Genomic DNA, 20,225 nt, shown 5'->3' on the forward strand with positions numbered 1-20,225 from the left:
GGGAAGAGGAGGAGGAGGTCATGCTCTTCTTCAAGCCTCGCCTTCCTTAGGAAGACGCTGATTTAAAAATTTATAAAATCATACTATTTTAATGTATTTTAATATTAAAATACATTAATATGCATTTTTTTATTAATTAATTTTAATGTAGTTTAAAATGAAATTATGTTGTTTGTATAAATATCTCGGACAGATAAGTCAAATTTATAGGTCTGAATATTAAATTTATATTGTATTATATTATAATTATAATGTGCGCTGGATGACTATATTTTTAAAAAATAGTTAGTATATATATATATATATATATATATAGAGACAGGAAGGAGTTGGATGTCCACGTCAGCAAAGTTAAAAAAAATTATGAGTAACATTAAGCTACGGGATCGCTGCCGCTACATCCCCGGCCGGGCTGAGCTCCTTCAGCATGGTCACCACCTGCATCATGTTCGGCCTCTTGGAGGGAAAGTCATCCACGCACTTCAACGTGATCTCCAAGAACCTCTCCATCTCCTCCTCCGTCGCCTCCCCGCCGCCCATCAGCAGCAACTTCCCGTCGAACACCTCCCGCCCTTTCCCCTCCCTCACCTTCATCTTCACCCACCCCACTAAGTTGGTGTCCCCGAAGTCCTCCTTGTCGGTGGGCCGCCGCCCAGTGAGCAGCTCGAGCAGGACGACCCCGAAGGAGTAGACGCCCCCCTTGGCCGTGCAATGGAAGCTCTGGTAGTACTATGGTGGAACGTAGCCCGGTGTGTCGGCGAGCGTGCTAATGCTGAGGTGGGTGTCGAGGGCGTTGATGAGCCGGGCCATGCCGAAGTTGGAGGCGCACGCCTCCATCTGCGCATCTAGCAGCACATTACTAGACTTCATGTCGCGGCGGATGATGTGGGGGATCAATTGTGGTGGAGGAAGCAGAGGCTCTTGGCTGCGTCGCGGGCGATCTGCTTTCGCGCCGCCCAGCTAAGGGCGGGTCCAGCAACCTTGTCGATGGGCGGTGAGTGGAGCATGTCCTCGAGGCTGCCGTGGTTAGGGGTGATCACGGATCGAGTTGGTTCGGTTATTGGAGTAAAAATCTATTCGGCCCTATTAGATCAGATAATGCAATATCAGGACCTACATCCGGCCCTATATCCGACGGTTCTTATGTACCAGATATCCGACGGGTTGTCAGTTATTTAGATATCCGACCCTATATCCAATGAAATATAAAATATAAATATAAGTACAACAAAAAAAATAAAATAATTTAAAATGATAATAGGCATTATTCATTATACGTTGTAGTAGCTAATCGGAAATAGCTAGTGTTCCGGATATGAGAATGGCATGGGAGGAATTAATGGGAGGTCAAAGGGCGTTTTGGTCTTTTGGGCTCATTAAGGGTTTGGAGTGCTTTTAAGCACTGTTCACAGAGAGAAGAGAGGGGGGGGGGGGTTCGTGATTTTGGGCCGCCGCCAACCATCAAGGAGATTTTTTCTCCTTCTCCAGCTCTCCAGCAGCCCTCCTCCGGCACTTATTGGCAGTCCTGGTGCCGACTTTGCCTAGTGTTCCGGCCTACGCGCCATTGTCACATTCCGGCCTGCGAATCGGTGTCGTACGCCGGTCGTGTCGCCGTTGTATTCCGATTGTGTGTCACCTTTCAGACCCATGCCACATTCGGCTCCGCGTTGTCACCTCCGGACCCAGCTCCTCTTCGGTCGGTTCAGAGGCATCCACCTTTCCGGGTCACGACGACTCGGTCAGTTTCACGACCAGCTCACTCATCCATCCGAGGGCGCCCCCCTGGGCCAGGGTACGTTCTCGTACCTTCTTTGCATTTATTTCAATATTCTATTATTATCCGGATATTTATGCATTTGTGGAATTCGCCTCGAGCACCGAGGTACCAGAGACCGGGGGGACCCGGTCGCTGGATACAGGTACAGTTGACCGGAGAAGGACTTCTGACGATCTGGTCAACGTAGCGGACAACTCATCGACTGGGTCATGAGGATGCGGTCAACCTTCCAGACACGTCACACCGGCAGGTTCGTCTTCTCAGCTTCTAGACAGGATCAAATTGGCGCCGTCTGTGGGAACGCGCCTGATCTGGAACGTGAAGATGGACGATGTCGGAGAGTTCTACTATTCTCATGACCTAGGTCAGTTTTCCCGTTATCTGTCCTCGGTTAGTTATATGATCTGTATTAGTCCCTCGATGCCGAAGGCCCCCGAGCCGATCGGCCGGGAGGTTTATATCCGAGCGACAGGCTCGAAGCCGAAGGCCCCCGAGCCGTTCGGCCGGGAGGTTTATATCCGAGCCACAGGCTCGAAGCCGAAGGCCCCCGAGCCGAGCGACAGGCTCGAAGCCGAAGGCCCCCGAGCCGTTCGGCCGGGAGGTTTATATCCGAGCCACGGGCTCGAAGACGAAGGCCCCCGAGCCGTTCGGCCGGGAGGTTTATATCCGAGCCACGGGCTCGAAGACGAAGGCCTCCGAGCCGTTCGGCCGGGAGGTTTATATACGAGCCCGTGGCTGCCACGGGCTCGATGGCGAAGACCCCGAGTTGATCGGCCGGGTTTGAATTAGCCCTCAGAGCCGTCGAGCTCCGACGTTAAATATCGAGAGTCGAACCGGCGACTATAAAATCCCCGGCTTGAAGACCGTCTAGCCCAGACGTTAAACCGTAGAGTCGAACCGGCGACTATAAAAATCCCGGCTTGAAGACCGTCTAGCCCAGACGTTAAACCGTAGAGTCGAACCGGCGACTATAAAAATCCCGGCTTGAAGACCGTCTAGCCCAGACGTTAAACCGTAGAGTCGAACCGGCGACTATAAAAATCCCGGCTTGAAGACCGTCTAGCCCAGACGTTAAACCGTAGAGTCGAACCGGCGACTATAAAACCCCGGCTTGAAGACCGCTACATGGACTAGTTTATCAGATATTCTATCTCCCCCGTTCGGGGTTGAGCGCATCAGTTATTTCATCTCCCCCGTTCGGAGTCGAGGACCAGCTTCAGATATTCTATCTCCCCCGTTCGGGGTCGAACGATTATCACTGGCCTCGAGCCAGCTTATCAGCATATCGTATTTCCTATCTCCCCCGAGCCGATCGGCCGGGAGGTTTATATCCGAGCCAGGGGCTCGAAGCCGAAGGCCCCCGAGCCGATCGGCCGGGAGGTTTATATTCGAGCCAATCATCACTGGTCTCGGACCAGTTCAGCGGACCAGCACATCATATATCTATATCCCCCATTCGGGGTTGAGCGGCCTTCGCTGGTCACGGACCAGATTCATGATCATCTATCTCCCCCGTCCGGGGTCGAGCAGTCGTCGCGGCCAGGTATCTATTCTTCCGATCGACGTCACCACGGTCGCACGCGCGGCATCGTCCGCCCGGCATCTATCTGACCGATCGACGTCACTCCGGTCGCACGCGCGGCATCGTCCGCCCGGTATCTATCTGACCGATCGACGTCACCGCAGTCGCACGCGCGGCATCGTCCGTCCGGCATCTATACATCCGATCGGCAGCATTACGATTGTTCGCACGACAGCATTCGTCCGGCATCTGTGCATCCGATCGGCATCATTCTGATCGCTCGTTCAGCATTGCCAACTCCTCGCTACTCGACTGGCGGACCAGCATTTTATGTTCGCTCGTTGACCATTCTCGATGCTGCTCATTCAGCACGTCAGGCCAGCATTTCATGATTGACTGATCGTCATTTTCTCTGTCGCTCGTTCGGCGTTGTTCGCTCGCCGTCTACTCACTCGATCGACATCTTTCCGATCATCCGTTCGGCCACACCGCTTGATCTAGGTCGCACGCCCGGCCTCGTGCCGGTCTACTCAGCGTCCCACGTGCCGCTCGGTTGGCTGTCAGTTTACATGTCGATCACTCGTGTTGTCGTTCGCTCAGTATCTTCTGCTCAGCGTCTATCCACCCGATCGGCATCACTTCGATCGTCCGGTCGGTATCTTCGTGGCTGCATACTAGGCATTGGTCCGGTTACAGATTTGATCCGCTCGGCACGAGTACTATCTCATGCGACACCATTATTATAGCGACCGGTCGCGGGAGACAGTATACTTTGGGTTCAGCGATTTGATTTTGATATTGTGAGCGGTTCCGCCCTTTGCGATAGACTTGTCCAGTCAGTCGGACTCACGCCTCCTTCGACTAGACTTGAAGGGGAGGCTTGTGTTCCGGATATGAGAATGGCATGGGAGGAATTAATGGGAGGTCAAAGGGCGTTTTGGTCTTTTGGGCTCATTAAGGGTTTGGAGTGCTTTTAAGCACTGTTCACAGAGAGAGAAGGGGAGGAGGGGTTCGTGATTTTGGGCCGCCGCCAACCATCAAGGAGATTTTTTCTCCTTCTCCAGCTCTCCGCCGGCGCTCCCTTCTTCTCCTCCTCTCCCCCCTCGCTGGCAGCCTCCGTGCGCACAGCGCCCCCCTCGCCGGCAGCCTCCGCGCGCACAGCGCCCCCTCGCCGGCAGCCTCCGCGCGCACAGCAGCCCCTTCGCCGGCAGTCCTGGTGCCGACTTTGCCTAGTGTTCCGGCCTACGCGCCGTTGTCACATTCCGGCCTGCGAGCCGATGTCGTACGCCGGTCGTGTCGCCGTTGTATTCCGATTGTGTGTCACCTTTCAGACCCATGCCACATTCGGCTCCGCGTTGTCACCTCCGGACCCAGCTCCTCTTCGGTCGGTTCAGAGGCATCCACCCTTCCGGGTCACGACGACTCGGTCAGTTTCACGACCAGCTCACTCATCCATCCGAGGGCGCCCCCCTGGGCCAGGGTACGTTCTCGTACCTTCTTTGCATTTATTTCAATATTCTATTATTATCCGGATATTTATGCATTTGTGGAATTCGCCTCGAGCACCGAGGTACCAGAGACCGGGGGGACCCGGTCGCTGGATACAGGTACAGTTGACCGGAGGAGGACTTCTGACGATCTGGTCAACGTAGCGGACAACTCATCGACTGGGTCATGAGGATGCGGTCAACCTTCCAGACACGTCACACCGGCAGGTTCGTCTTCTCAGCTTCTAGACAGGATCAGCTAGTATAACATGTAGCAGCTTATCAGCAATAGCTGCTACAGCGTGTAGTAGCTTATCAACAGTAGTTGCTACAAGTAGGGATGATCGTGGATCGGATTGGTTCGGTTATTGGGATAAAATCATATCCGGCCCTACTAGATCAGATAATGTAATATCAGGACCCTACATCCGGCCCTATATCTGGCGGATTATTTTTTTTCGGGTCGGTATAAGCGGGTTGGTCGGTTTAGCGGGTTGACTACTCACCCCTAGCCGTGGTGCATGAACTCGTAGACGAGGAGCCACTCCTCCCCCATCCTGCAGTATCCTAGCAGCGGCACCAGGTTCTTGTGCTTAATCTTGCCCAATGTCTCCATCTCTGCCATGAACTCGCGGTTAGGGCTATAAACAAGCCGAGCTGAGCCGAGCTTAAAATGAACCAAGCTTTTGAAATGAGTGTTCAAGCTTGGCTTGATTTATTTTTTATGAGCTTGAGCTTGTTTGAAGCTTGGCTTGAGCTTGGTTCGTTTAGATGTTATCAAGCTCTCAATTCCAGCTTGGCTTGAGCTTGGTTCGAGCTTGGCTTGAGCTTGGTTTGAGCTTGGTTCGTTTAGATGTTATCAAGCTCTCAATTCAAGCTTGAGTTGAGCTTGGTTTGAGCTTGGCTTGAGCTTGGTTCGAGCTTGGCTTCAGCTTTGTTTGAGCTTGATTCGTTTAGATGTTATCAAGCTCTCAATTCAAGCTTGTTTGATTGTTTAAAACTTTAATTGTTTGATTGGTTATTAAGATTGATAATTTAAATTTATTTATTTATTTTATTTTATTGTTTATTTAGCATATTGAAAAGAATTTTATTAATAAATATTGTTCGTGAACATTGTTCACGGACGTTGTTCACGAACATTGTTCACGAACATTGTTCACGAACGTTGTTCACGAACGTTAACGAGCTGAACACATATATGTTCAAGCTTGTTTGTTTAGCTTAACGAGCTGTTCAAGCTTGTTTGTTTAATTAATCTAATGCATATTGAACGAACATAAACAAGCTCTTACCAAGCCGAACACCAAGCTTGTTCACGAACGCTTGGTTCATTTACAGCCCTACTCGCGGTTGCCCTGGTAGCTCAGGTGGATCAGCTTCTTGATCGCCACGCACGACCCGTCTTTGAGCGTCGCCTTGAACACCTGCAACAACCAGAGCCAAAATTTAGGGCAGGAAGTTCCACTCAATGGAAATTTTCTGTGATGCACCTCGCCGAAGCCTCCGCAGCCGATTAAGTTGGCGGGCGAGAAGCCGTTGGTGGCCTCAATGAGTTGCGAGAACTTGAGCTTGTGGAGCTGTCGCTGGAAAGTGGCCACGTTGATGCTCAGAGGCTCCTTCTCTTTCTCGATCTTCCACGTCGTGGCGGCGTGCGCCGCCTACAGGCTGTTCAGCATCTTCGTCTCCTCCGCCTCCCTCTGTCGTGCCCGCATCGCGATTGCCCACACGATCAGCACGCACAACGACGCCACCGACACTAGCACGCCCAGAACCACGCTGTTCGCCTAGGCCGCCGCTGCTGGCGACCCCCTCTCCTTCCCCTGTTCCCTCAACGGCATCGTGCTCGGTAGGTTCCCCAGCGCCGACTGGCACGGCGGAAGCAGCACGCCACAGAGTCCTGGGTTGTTCGCGTACTGGCTTGCTTGGAGCGTCGTGAGCTGCCCCAGCGCCGGGATCAGGCCCGACAGGTTGTTGTCCGAAAGGTCTATCTGCACCAGGAACGAGAGGCTGGAAAACGACTCTGGGATGCTCCCTTGCAAGCGGTTGTGTGAGGCGTTGAAGACGCCGAGGTTCCGGAGGTGACCGAGGCTTGTTGGAATCTCCACAATCAGCCTGTTGCGCGCCACGAGGATGCTGTCGCTGAGCTCGTTGTACGATAGGTCGAGGTACTCCAGCGTCTGGAAGTGCGCCCAATCGTTTACCGTCGCACCGGAATAAAGTCGCGTGAAGTCGCAGGTCTTCAATGTCGGCACCTGAAGCATCCTCTCCGGCCTGATGCCGACGAACTCTAGCAGCCCTCCTACCCCCTTACAAGAATTCCCAACATTCCTAACGAACACCAGCGTGTTCCCCTCCTACCCCCTTTCAAAGCTTGCGTTTTTTTAACTTAGCTGACGTGAACATTCAACTCCTTCATGCCGCACCAAACCGCAGGAATCATACTACAGGAGACCATATATATATATATATATATATATATATATATATAAAATTAGGACCCACCGTATCAACCACCGTGCTCGTGGCCATCCAGTCCAGATCCTTTGGATCGTAACTCTTGATTCGTTCTTAGATTAAGAGTGATTCATAGATAAACTTTCATGGATCTCACCCATAGATAAGATTTATAGAACTCCATCTATAAATGAACTGATCCATCTAGGTGTGGTCCAAGCATCCGTGCTAGCGGCCATCACACACAACCACCTCAAAACCTACATGGTGACTTGAACCCACCTACTGACCCAACTTTAAATATCCATCCATTCTATACTTATAAACACCGAGTCGTTGCTCCATCCAGTGAAACTTGAATCAAAAGGTTTTGATTCCCACAGCTCAACCTCCGCCGTCGCCGCCGTCTCCGCCGTCGCCGCCTTCATCCTCAAGCAAGCGCAGATCGATCCGAGTGGCTAGACACGGAGTGAGTCTCGGTATTTTTGTGTTGATTTTATTGTGTGCGTTTGTTGTTTGCGCAAATATCGTTACGCGACGCGTGTTTAGGAGTGAGATTCCATTCCAAGCGCGTTCGACGACGACGGCGACGACTCCACCTGTCTCGATATTGTATTCATATATTCACGTTTGGTTTTGAGTTGAAGGCGTGGGCGGCTGGGCTGCGCAATGAGGGGGCCGTCGGCGACGCGGCACCAGCGGCGATGGGCGTCGGACACCGTGCCGGCGGGGAGGGCGCTGAGCGCGGCGACGTCGCCGGCGACGTCGGGGATGGTGTCGGACGACGGGGAGGAGTTCGTGGAGGTGACCATCGACCTCCAGGACGACGACACCATCGTGCTCCGCAGAGTCGAGCCGGCGGCGGCAGCGGCGGCCATCGAGGCGGGGTACGCGTCGGACGCCGCGTGGTCTGAGGCGGCGTCGGCGTCGCGGTCGCCGTCCATCGGGCGGAGCTCGTCGCACCGGCTGCTGCAGATCTCGCAGGAGCTGAAGGCGGAGGCGGTGGCGCGGGCGCGGCAGCTGAAGGAGGACCTGAAGGCGGAGCTCAAGCGGTTCCCGTGGGGCCACGGCCCGTCCTCGCGGGCCGCGGCCGCCTCGTCCTCCTCGGCGACGCCTGGCGTCGATTCGGCCCTGGCCGCGAGGGCAGCGCGGCGGCAACGGGCGCAGCTCGATCGGAGCAGATCCGGCGCCCACAAGGCGCTCCGAGGCCTCCGATTCATCAGCGGCCGCAAGGCCAACGGCGTCGACGCGTGGAACGAGGTGCAGATCAACTTCGACAAGCTCGCGCACGACGGCTTCCTCGCCCGATCCGATTTCGCCCAATGCATAGGTCCGCCCCTCCACTCCTTCTTCCTCCATCTCCCCAGACTCATTCCCGCTCCATCTAACCGAACCCTAGCCCGACGCAGGAATGAAAGACTCCGAGGAGTTCGCATTGGAGCTGTTCGACGCATTGAGCAGGAGAAGAAGGCTGAACGTCGAGCGGATTAGCAGAGACGAACTCCACGAGTTCTGGTGCCAGATCACCGATCAGAGCTTCGATTCCCGACTTCAGATCTTTTTCGACATGTAACAAATCCCTAATTTTCCTCCTCCTCCTTCATTCTCTCAACCCCAAAAATTCGATCCCCAATTTTCAAATTTTGAATCCGTTTAGGGTGGACAAGAACGAGGACGGCCACATCACAGAGGAGGAAGTAAAAGAGGTAATCTCTCCCTTCATCGTTTACTTTTAGCCAAAAAAAAAAAAAAAAAAAAAAGAAAAAAAAAAGAAAATATTGAACCAGGTAACGCCGATTTATGATGATAATTTGACGTTCTTCCGTTGCATCGTAGTCAGACTACATTTAAAATTAAACTTAATGGAGTTGGTGAACAGAACCGGCGACATCAGTATCAACTACCCGATTTCCTCCACACCTCATTTCCTCACAAAATCCTTCGCTTTCATTGACACATTCTTAACAGCTCTGCCGAAGTTCCCATCTTGATTTTTAGTCCGATGGAATATATTAGTTTACTGTTTTGCCCAGCTCAGGCCCAGTCCACTGCCCCTGTCACAGCGGTTGGTGAAGGGTATTTAGGTCAAATACTATCATTTACATTTGAATTGCCCATCAATGTCTCTGTCTTATTGATATGTTTGGGATATTTTAATTGTATAATGAAAAAGTGTCGCATTTTGAACATTTTTTTACTAAGTTGTTTTGAAAACTAACCTTATTTATATAGATTTTGATTGACTTGCGTCATTATTTTATTTTATTTCCTTTTCAGATAATAATGCTTAGTGCTTGCGCTAATAAGCTGTCGAGGCTGAAAGAACAGGCAGAGGAGTATGCAGCTTTAATAATGGAGGAGTTGGATCCCGAGAGACTCGGCTACATCGAGGTCACTCTCTCCTTTTAATTAAAATATATTCAAACGTGAATTCTTCCATAACTGCATGGTTTAAATAATAAATTTATTATATATATATATAGCCATGGGTCCAGCCTGAGATAGCACGGGAGCTCTGGTCTTCTCTGTGTCGTAGTCTCTTCCATCAATCTTAAGCTATGGATTTCAAGAGATTTATGTTAGGTTAATTTCACTCTTATTTCTTGGTGTTCTTGGTGGACCTGTACCTGTCTCCTTTTCGAGTTCTAGAAGAATGTTGGTGCCTTTGTCAAACTTGTGGACCAACTTGATCACTTTAATTAAAATGAGATGGTGGTGCATGCAGAAAGGACGTTTGAGGTGGCCTTCTTACCCGAATCACCACTTACAGCCTTGTTTTTCATCACCAACATGAGGACGTGTATTTCCACTTTGTCACTTCTCCCCAAATCCATGCATTTTAATTCAAGCACTAATTATGTTTCCCCTTTGGGCCGAAGAAAGCTTTGTCGATCGATCACTTGTATTAATTAATGATATTAATAAACTAAGCAAGAGTTTAATAAAGAAGTAATTTTTATGGCGATGGCAGCTTTGGCAACTGGAGACGCTGCTGCTGCAGAAGGACACGTACTTCAACTACAGCCAGGCGCTGAGCTACACGAGCCAGGCGCTGAGCCAGAACCTGGCCGGGCTGAGGAAGAAGGGACCGATCAGGAAGCTGAGTACCAAGCTGGCCTACTACGTGGAGGAGAATTGGAAGAGGCTGTGGGTGGTGACCCTGTGGATCGCCCTCATGGCTGGCCTCTTCATCTGGAAATTCATCCAGTATCGCAACAGGTACGCGTTCCGTGTCATGGGCTACTGTCTCACAACCGCCAAGGGCGCCGCCGAGACGTTAAAGTTTAACATGGCTCTCATCCTCCTCCCGGTGTGCCGGAACACCATCACCTGGCTACGCTCCACCCGCCTCGCCCGTGCCCTGCCATTTGACGACAACATCAACTTCCATAAGGTCAGTCCGTATTCTAATTAATTCTTTCTTTTATACTCTCCACTTTCGTATGCATTATCTATCTTTTCTTATTATACTATGAACATTTATATTAATAACAAAGGAGTAAAATACTGCGGGGATAAGATAAAACTAGTGAAGGTCTTTCTCCATTAATTTCTTCGCCCTATTATTATGTATGGCCGACATCAGATATAAAGGGTAGGCGCAATAATGATTATTGCATTAAATAGATGGAGTATGCCATAAGTTGGGCAGATAACTACGTCGAAAGTGATGGCATCACCTAACCACCACGGAAGAAAACATGTCCAGGAGAAAAATAGTCCCAGCGGGATCCGTAGCTTGCTAAGGGTATTATAATGGGATAAGAAATTAATTTTCAAGGGATGTATGGTCTTAGAGAATTTTTTTTTCTCTCCCTAACTAACTTATCGATCGATTATAAATTAACCCTATAATCTATCTTTCTTTATTGGGAATGGACTTTGACGAGTTGTTACCATGTACTAGAAAGCAATACCTAACTCTTTATGTGTGGTCTAAAATTGGGGAAGATAGTGCGTTGGATAGGTGATTTCGATGATTTCGATGTTGACCGTGAGAAAACTTTGAGCTAGAAGTAGAGGGCACCGAACGATTCTGTGTGTCAAAAACGCACGTAGAGGGAAAGAAACATCAGCAACCAGGCTAGGAAGGGGGTCCCCGATGCAAGCACTCCGACGCTCAAGTCAAATAAGTGGTCGAAAGGAAATGGAATGCAGTGAATAGTAGAAAGTGGATTATGAGTACGTAATGTTGACATGCGCCTTTAGGAGGAAATCCTTTATATAGTGTTACTTTTCCTTTGTGCACGAATATTGATTTATTTCTAAAAAATGGCTGACCATTCTGATATTCTGACACCTTTTCGAAAATAGATCCACCACTTCTGTACTTGCAAGGTAGAAGCTTCCATCATAAAAACTGCACAGGGAGTATTACCTTGATTCTATGACAACCATTACATAAAACGTCAAAAAGGCGTATTAGGTCATTAAGTTGATGGACCACTAATATGTTTTAATGGTAGGCCGACCGAGTCTCCTCTCTTGTCCGATCGGACCTCGTTCGTCGACGGGGTCGGGTTGACTAAGGAATGATAACCCTCTTGAGGACTCAGCCTCTGCTCGGTCGAAGAGTCTGGTTGGGCCTTACGCCTAGCATATTCGATCAGACTAAGAGGATTCGGCTCTGAATTATACTAATATAACTCGAGGTTCTATTGATCCTAAGGGACTTGGGATCCGATAGGACCAGAGGTCCGATTGGCTAAACCACTCGGCTGAGACACGTGACCGTACTAGCCCGAGTATTGACCTCTCTATGATTTTGATTGTCACGTCAGCTAGCTTTCTTGACTTTAACATCGACTTCGGGGGCCCCATATTATTCGTCGTATCACAAAACTCCCCTCCAAGTCTAGTCGAAGGAGGTTGCAAGCCCGATTGACTAGACACTTGTGTTTCTTGTGTCTCTCGATCTGATCTGGCGCTCGGTCCCTGCTCCATCACTCGACTTGAGTTGACGTCACACTAGCGCCTTGAAAAAGGGTGTTGGTGCAGTTTGCACTAACGGTCTAACTCAAGTTTTGATGACTGACAAATGAGTTAAGTTAGGTGTTTTGTGATCTAATTGCTTTACCGAGTGTGCAGGAATTGATGAGTTCGAAGGACCAGACATCAGGTTGAAATCCAGCTAAGTTCACGGGATCGGATAGCTGGTGTGAAGTCCAGATAGGTCAACGGGCCGACCATATATCTGGCAAGAAGTCCGGTTGGATTCGAGGGACTGGACAACCAGTAGAAGTCCAGTTGGGTCATAAGAACTGGCATGAAGACCTGATGGGTCAGAAGACTAGTCAACCGACTACAAGATGGAAAGTAAAGGTAAATCACTGGAGGAGAGTGATTTTATGAGGACGTATCCCGGTTGAGGGATAGTAGGCGTCGGTTTATGTTAGGTCCATTTTGGATCCCTATTCTGAGACCTTGACTAGTTTCTGGTCCTGGAAGACAGAAGCTAATTACTACTTCTTGTTTTCATGGTGCTAACTTTATTTTACATGTTAGATGTTTTAGTTTTAGACTAACACAACTTGCAGAGCAAAAGGAGCAAAAAGCCTTTGGATGAATAGTGCCCGAAGGCGCCTTCAAGCAATGGAAGGCGCCTTCGCACTGTTCATGGAAGGTGCCTTCAATGGCTTGAAGGCGCCTTCCGGGATAAAATTTGGACATCGTCGTAGATAAGGCGCAATGACTTTGGGATCAGATTTGACCCATTGAAGGTGCCTTCAACGCCTATGGAAGGCGTCTTCCATGGCCTTTATAAGCCAATCTCGACTAAGCTTCTTACAACAACTAATATACGAGCTACTACGCGTCAATTCAAGGTTCCAACTACTCCGACTTCTTGCTATGACTCTGCTACGAAGCTGCTGCGCCCGACGACTCCTTCGAGGACTTCCGATCGTGGCCGCAGACTGACACCGACAAAAGAATGCTCTCACATCGATCCTTACGTGTTGGTAACAATTTTTTTTTATTTAATTACTAAAAAAAGGAAGTGTAGTGTGTTACACTTCGCCTAAATTCTTTTTAGTGGATTACCCATCGATAGGTTCACGAGACTTGAGTCTTGGAGTAGGAGTCGCCAAAGACTCCGAACCAAGTAAAACTGACCATGTTTTCTTGCGTTCTTTTTCTTCTTAATTTTCCGCTGCACGTACTCGAGTTTTTATTTAAATAATAAAATAAGTTTTGAAAATCATGTGATTTACCCCCCCCCCCTCTCACGTGCGACTCGATCCAACATAGGGCACGTCACCATTATGTTTAGTATGATGAGCATGCCTTTTCATCATAAGCATACTTACCACTGTAGGTCCGCATTAGGCCGGCTGGAGGTGGTGAACAGCCTTAAAAATTAAGTTAGAATAATATCTCTTGCTTTTGCCTTTTGCTTTAGCAAGAATGCACAATTAATTAAGTAAAAATAATTAACATAAAATAACAGAAATAAAGTAAAAGGACAAAAATATTTTACTTGGTTACAACCTGAGTGATTATTAATCCAAGGCAGTTGAAATCTCCACTAAACTTCTCCTTTGTGAAGGCAAAGTAGTCTCTTACAGTCTTTGAAAGCTCAGGAATTACTAGAAAGATTAGTATAATGATTGATATATAATTTCTAGCTCCAGGGAATTTTTTATAACCTCCTGAAAAAAGTTAACGTTGCTTGGAGGTGCCTCCATGGAGATCCAGGATGCCTTCAAAAGGATAAAAGTTTATCCTCTTCTCAATGGTAGCCTAACGGTTACTGTTCATTGGAGCCACCTCTATAGAAGCTCCAGGGTGCTTCTAATAGAGGCACAAGGATGCCTCCAGTTTCCAGCAAGGCGCCTCCATGCTCCTTGGTGGTGCATTCACTCTGGCGGCTGGTAGATGTAACTCTAGCACATGAGGCACCCTCAATCACAAGTGAGGCGCCTTGGGTCTTCAAGATCAACCTCCAAGTTGATCTTCTTCTATCCCGCTCATTTGGAGATACTTCGGTCATCCGAAGTTAAGCTCACCTGAATTCAATTCTGTCCTTCTCCTCGAGCAGGCTTCCTCCTCAGCTTCTCATTCCTCGAACGTTGCACACATCCATTTCGTCCATCGGTGTACTCTTCCGCAGCTTCTCGTCCCTCCGGTGCACCGAGTCCATCGTCTCTCTTCCCGTGTCATCATTCTTGGTCGCTGCATCTTCCGCACGACTTCTTGTGCTCCTATGTTCCTACACATTTAGATACAAGACATCAAAATATCACAAGACCTAACTTAACTTGGTTGATCACATCAAAACTAATCTGGGGAACTTACAATCTCCCATTTTTCATGTGCATCAATCCAAGTTAAAATTAGAGTAAAACAGACAAATAAAATGCAATTAAAACATTACTATGACATTTAAGTGCAAGTGTTAAATGCAATAAGAGAATGTAATAAAATAGCAATTAAAGAAATAAATAAATAAATAAAACCTCTCCCTAAACTTAATCATCTAGTTATTCTTCCTTTTGATTATATAAAAAAAACTAAGTGAAAAATAGACAGGGTTAGAAAAAAAAATCTGAAAATTTTTTCTAGGGGTCATACATAGGCATCCCAAAGTTGTGAATTTTTACCAAAATAAATTCTCAAATAAATTGATTTTTAAGAATTAACTTTCAGATTTCTTAAAAATAATTTAAAATTTGTTTTAACTTTTGGGAAAATATTGAAAATTTTCAGATTTATTATATTATGAACATTTATATTAATAACAAATGAGTAATCGAAAGATAAAAATAGTGAAGTATGTGTGGCCGACATCAGATATAAAGTGTAGGCGCCTGGAAAATAATGATTATTGCATTAAATAGTTGGAGTATGCCATAAGTTGGGCAGATGAATATGTAGAAAGCGATGGCATCACCTAACCACCACTGAAGAAGACATGCACAGGGAAGAAATACCTAACCAGATGTCTTCATGTGTTGTCAACGGTCTAAAATATCTGGATGAAGAGATGCTAGCATCAAGATATATTATGAAAGCACACTGTTATTGAACATCCATAAATGAGAAACTGGATTTTCATACTTTAATGGAGAAAGGAAAGGGCAAGGACCATAATTGTAATTATAAGTTTTGTCTTTGACCATGAAATATCTTGACACCGTATTATCTGTAAAACCTGAACTAAATATTTCATCTGGTAGGAGAATTTATCTTTCTGCTAGCATTTGCGTCGCTTGCTCACTTGTTTTACTGTATTTAGACCATCGCAGCAGCGATAGTCGTTGGAGTGATCCTCCATGCTGGCAATCACCTCGCTTGCGACTTTCCCCGGCTAATCTCATCCTCCAAAGAGAAGTACCAAGGTTTGCGCCCTTATTTTGGAGACACAAAGCCAACCTACTTGGATCTCATGCGAGGTGTTGAGGGCATCACTGGAATCATAATGGTGGTCTGCATGGTGTTGGCTTTCATCCTTGCAACACACTGGTTTCGTAGGAGCCTAGTGAGATTCCCTAAGCCCTTCGATAGGCTTACTGGTTTCAATGCTTTCTGGTACTCCCACCACCTATTTGTCATCGTCTACATTTTGTTGATTGTGCATGGTGAACGTCTCTACCTTATCCACAAGTGGTACAATAAGACAGTATGTTCTTTCTTCATTGGAATTTCAATTTTATGATTTTTCTGCTATTATATGACTCAACTTTCTTGACTGATGCAGACATGGATGTATCTTGCAGTTCCAGTTCTTCTGTACGTCGGGGAGAGGAGTCTAAGAGCCCTCAGGTCCGGTCATTACTCTGTTCGTTTACTAAAGGTAACTCTGTTCTATAGTGAAAAGTTGACCGTGTGTGTACAATTATGTAATGTAGTAACTTCGACTTCTTAATTCCAATCCAGGTTGCCATATATCCAGGTAATGTTCTCACGCTTCAAATGTCAAAGCCTGCAGCATTTCGCTACAAGAGTGGTCAGTACATGTTTGTGCAGTGCCCTGCTGTCTCGCCCTTTGAATGGTACATCTCAGGATGCAAAATCATCTGTTTAGGAGTTCTAAGTCTACAATAAACTATATTCTTACTGTATTCTTCTTTTTGTTTTTCCTGTAGGCATCCTTTCTCAATCACTTCAGCTCCTGGAGATGACTACTTAAGTGTCCACATTAGACAACTCGGTGACTGGACAAGGGAACTAAAACGAGTTTTTGCTGCAGCATGTGAACCTTCAGTCGCAGGAAAGAGTGGCCTTTTGAGAGCAGATGAGGCTACCAAAAAGAGGTATGTCTTGCAGTACTGACTGGAATTAATTTGGTCTTACATATTTGGGACAATTGAAACACTCTCTAAACTATATTAGTAGTAATATTTTAAAGAGTCGGGCCACCCTCACGGATTGGCACAGTTAGTACTTGTATATGTGTTTGCTATAATAAGTCTCAGAGTCAATTCTCAACGGATACAAAATACCTCATTGGGAATCTGATCTTCTCCATATAGCTATTGTATTAGGGTAAAATATCTCCTGTGATTTATCTGTATCTTACTGTGAAGCCGGTGATACTGAACCATTCGGGATTAGCGATATTATCTTTTCTCCATTAGTGTTGTTTTCAACTGCTCATTTTTCTAATTGCAGCTTGCCAAAACTTTTGATTGATGGGCCTTATGGTGCTCCAGCCCAGGATTACAAGAAATACGATGTTCTCCTACTTGTCGGCCTCGGCATTGGTGCAACACCTTTCATTAGCATATTGAAGGATCTACTCAACAACATTGTCAAAATGGAAGAGGAGAATGTGAGATTTAGATTCCTTTTTCTTATTGCCCTTATTCAAATGTAGCTCTACCTCAGTTGAGATGTCAATTTATTAGTGTTCCTGACACAGGAAGCACTCTCCGAACTCTGCCCGCCAAAGCAACCACAAAACGGGGAGCGAGTTGATTTGGCAACACTCATGAGAGCCTCACGCAGAGTAAAGTGGACTCTCAAAACAACAAATGCATATTTCTATTGGGTTACTCGTGAGCAAGGCTCCTTTGATTGGTTTAAAGGAGTTATGAATGAAGTGGCTGAGTTAGACCAACGGGTAATTAACTACAACTACAAGTTCAAATTTTTTAGAATTTGATTCACAAGCATATACATCTGCAGTATTTCCTAGCTAATTCATTTGGACCGATAGGGTATAATCGAGATGCACAATTACTTGACCAGCGTGTATGAAGAAGGAGATGCAAGGTCAGCTCTAATCACCATGATCCAGGCTCTCAATCACGCAAAGCATGGTGTTGACATCGTTTCCGGCACCAGGGTGAGTTACTTCGTTGCTTGTTTTATTTTAAGATTGAAGTTTGATGATACATTGCAAGAATGAAGATAGGAATAAGCCTAAATGCCAATAACTTTAGATATTTTCTAATTGATTCTTCAGGTGCGCACGCATTTTGCTAGGCCTAACTGGAAGAAAGTCTTCGCCCGGATAAGCTCCAAACACCCCGACGCAAAAATAGGTCAGTTTTGTAGTTCTTCAGTTTTCTTATTCAATAGCCCTACCATATCAGTAAACTTGAATCCATGGTGCATCCATTGGACACAGGAGTATTCTACTGCGGAGCACCGGTTCTGGGGCAGGAGCTAGGCAAGTTGTGCTATGACTCCAACCAGAGAGGTTCAACCAAATTTGAATTCCACAAGGAGCATTTCTGATCAACATTCATCGATCTGGTATGCTATACGGTAGAGAGAAAAAATGTAAAGCCTTTTTGTTTATTTCCCATAATGATATTCAGAGGCAAAGAAAGCTTGACTATGTTATCAAGAGTTAGATTTTATCAAGAGCTAGAAAGTCTATGTTATTGTGACTAATACTTGTAACTACTAGCAATAAGTGAGGAGAAAAGGAATTGCTATCTAGTGTATACTTGTATATGAACCCTAAAAAACTAATAATTGACTGACTGTATATGATTGTTGAGGGGGTGAAAGGTGGTGTCTTAATGTTTGTATTTTATTAACATGTTAAAATTGTTACAGTTGATTCTGCAATCAATGGACTGGGAATTTAGTCCCGCGTCGCAAGCTCTAGCTCAGTCACCTGGAAAAGAATGCTATTTAAATGTAGGCCCGACATCATTGTGTTTGATATCTTTTTCTGACCTATTGGTTAAGATTAAGTGTAGTATATATTGTTATAGAAGGCACACTTTACTATTGGGGTGTCGCATTTGCAATTCATTGTTACATGAGCATGGCTCTACATATGTAGAGAAGATTAGTGTTCGTCTGATAAGTAATGAAAATACATCTTTATCCAAATTTTAATTTATCCAAAAGTTGTCATTAAAGAGATTCAAAAATCATCCATTCATAACACTCCCTTTTAAGTAATCACTTTTATCTTGTACTGTGACGGTACATTCCAATTTTATACACTCCGCAATGTATATTTGTTAGAGTCCTAAAATCAATTATTTGATGATTGTAATATAAATTTATTGTATCATATTCTTATATATAAATAAAGACATCTATTTTGGTTATTATACTTACTTGTATTGGTACCAAATAAACTAAGTATAATAACATCTGATCCGGTAGTAAGAACAGGGGACCCCGCCCTGTGGAGTCAACGCCACGTGGAAGTCACAGTGGCAGTTGTCCAGCCGGAGAGGGCCGGGTCCGACCGGACGGCCAGAGAGGGTCGGGTCCGACCGGACGGCCGACCGGCCGATGGAGTCGAACGCCCGGAGAGGGATGGGTCCGATCGGACGGAATGACCGGACGATATTCGACTGATGGTTAAAGGCGCCCTGTCGAAATCAGGGTTCCGGCACTCAGTGGAAAAGGTCGTGGGGCCGAGCGGACCTCACGCTCGGCCAAAGCCATAAGGTAACACTGCTAATAGTCCCCATAAAGCACGTGATAGAGGATTTCCCCAAGTAAACCACCGCATATGTCCGGCCGGATGTTGAGGGAGCTGTCCGCCCGGAAGCCAGATTTGGAGCTAAGGGGAAAAGGACAAGGAACGTCTTTTTCTGATAGCAGGTATGTTTCACGTGTGGGCCATGCTCCAAATCTTGTGACAGGGGATTCCGCTGTCTCATCGAGGACTTGCTAAGACTGTAGCAGTATGGGTTAGGGAAACTCACTGACAAGTCCTTACTGGAGTATGGGCCATGGGCACGTGTACACCTCGGTAGGTGTACACTCACTTCTTCGCTGCCCTATATAAAGGACCTCATTCTTCGCCGGAGGTACGCAATCTACGAGTTTTAAAGCCACTGTTTCTTTCTTGAGCTTCGCCTGACTTGAGCGTCGGAGGGTCGCCGCCGGGAATCCCTTCCCGGCCCGACTTCTGTGCAGGTTCGCCGGAGCTTTGTGCCACCAGTCAAAGATCCACGCCAGCAGCCGGAAGCGCCACGTGCCCAGCATCCGTTGATTCGGCATTCGGATATGATCAATTTGGCGCCGTCTGTGGGAACGCTCCTGCATCCGAACGAGAACAATGGACGAGGCTGGACGACAACACATGGTGACGCTTTCGAACGAGGAACTCGACGCTCTGATCGAGATAAGGGTCGCCAAGCTTGTGGAGCAAAAACAGAAGGCAACAGCCGAGCGGCCAGAGCAGCAAGCCACGTCAGCATCGGGTGGCCGAGCGGAAGCACCACCAGCGACAGTGCCATTCTATCGGGCTCTCTTCCGCACTCCTCCTGAAGCTTTAGCAACTAATCGAGAGCGGGGATCATCTTCGGATGAAATACCAAGACGAGACAACAGAAAAGGGAAAGCCCCCCGAGCGGACGCATCTCCCGAGCGGATCAATCGCCAATTTTCGGAGGCTATTCTACAAGACCCTCTGCCCAAGCACTACGTGCCTCCGACGAGCGAGTACAATGGGACAACCGACCCGGATGATCATCTGGGTAAGTTCGATAACACAGCCACTCTCCATCAATACACAGATGGAGTAAAGTGCCGAGTTTTTCTTACCACTCTCTCGGGA

At 47.1% G+C, this 20,225-nt stretch overlaps 1 protein-coding gene and 1 pseudogene across 4 annotated transcripts; one reads left to right on the forward strand and one right to left on the reverse strand.

Moving 5' to 3' along the window:
• Positions 1 to 336: 336 nt before the first annotated feature.
• LOC122040364 lies at positions 337 to 7,671 on the reverse strand (annotated as a pseudogene).
• Positions 7,554 to 18,288, forward strand: LOC122040460 (respiratory burst oxidase homolog protein A-like). Of its 4 annotated transcripts, XM_042599778.1 has the most exons (15): positions 7,555 to 7,712; positions 7,891 to 8,573; positions 8,653 to 8,812; positions 8,901 to 8,949; positions 9,521 to 9,634; positions 10,215 to 10,637; positions 15,480 to 15,863; positions 15,942 to 16,037; positions 16,121 to 16,236; positions 16,330 to 16,497; positions 16,856 to 17,015; positions 17,106 to 17,306; positions 17,403 to 17,531; positions 17,652 to 17,730; positions 17,817 to 18,288. In XM_042599778.1, the coding sequence occupies exons 2-15, from the start codon at positions 7,913 to 7,915 to the stop codon at positions 17,924 to 17,926; spliced, it is 2,850 nt and encodes a 949-aa protein (XP_042455712.1). In that variant the 5' UTR covers positions 7,555 to 7,712; positions 7,891 to 7,912; the 3' UTR covers positions 17,927 to 18,288. The 4 variants fall into 4 exon arrangements, with proteins under 4 accessions (XP_042455714.1, XP_042455713.1, XP_042455715.1 ...); XM_042599780.1 differs by lacking the exons at positions 17,403 to 17,531; positions 17,652 to 17,730; positions 17,817 to 18,288 and having other exon boundaries at positions 7,554 to 7,712; positions 16,897 to 17,015; positions 17,106 to 17,247; XM_042599779.1 differs by lacking the exons at positions 17,403 to 17,531; positions 17,652 to 17,730; positions 17,817 to 18,288 and having other exon boundaries at positions 7,554 to 7,712; positions 17,092 to 17,230.
• Positions 18,289 to 20,225: the final 1,937 nt, after the last annotated feature.

The sequence above is a fragment of the Zingiber officinale genome, chromosome 2A (genome assembly GCF_018446385.1).
Source record: "Zingiber officinale cultivar Zhangliang chromosome 2A, Zo_v1.1, whole genome shotgun sequence".
Lineage (NCBI taxonomy): Eukaryota > Viridiplantae > Streptophyta > Magnoliopsida > Zingiberales > Zingiberaceae > Zingiber > Zingiber officinale.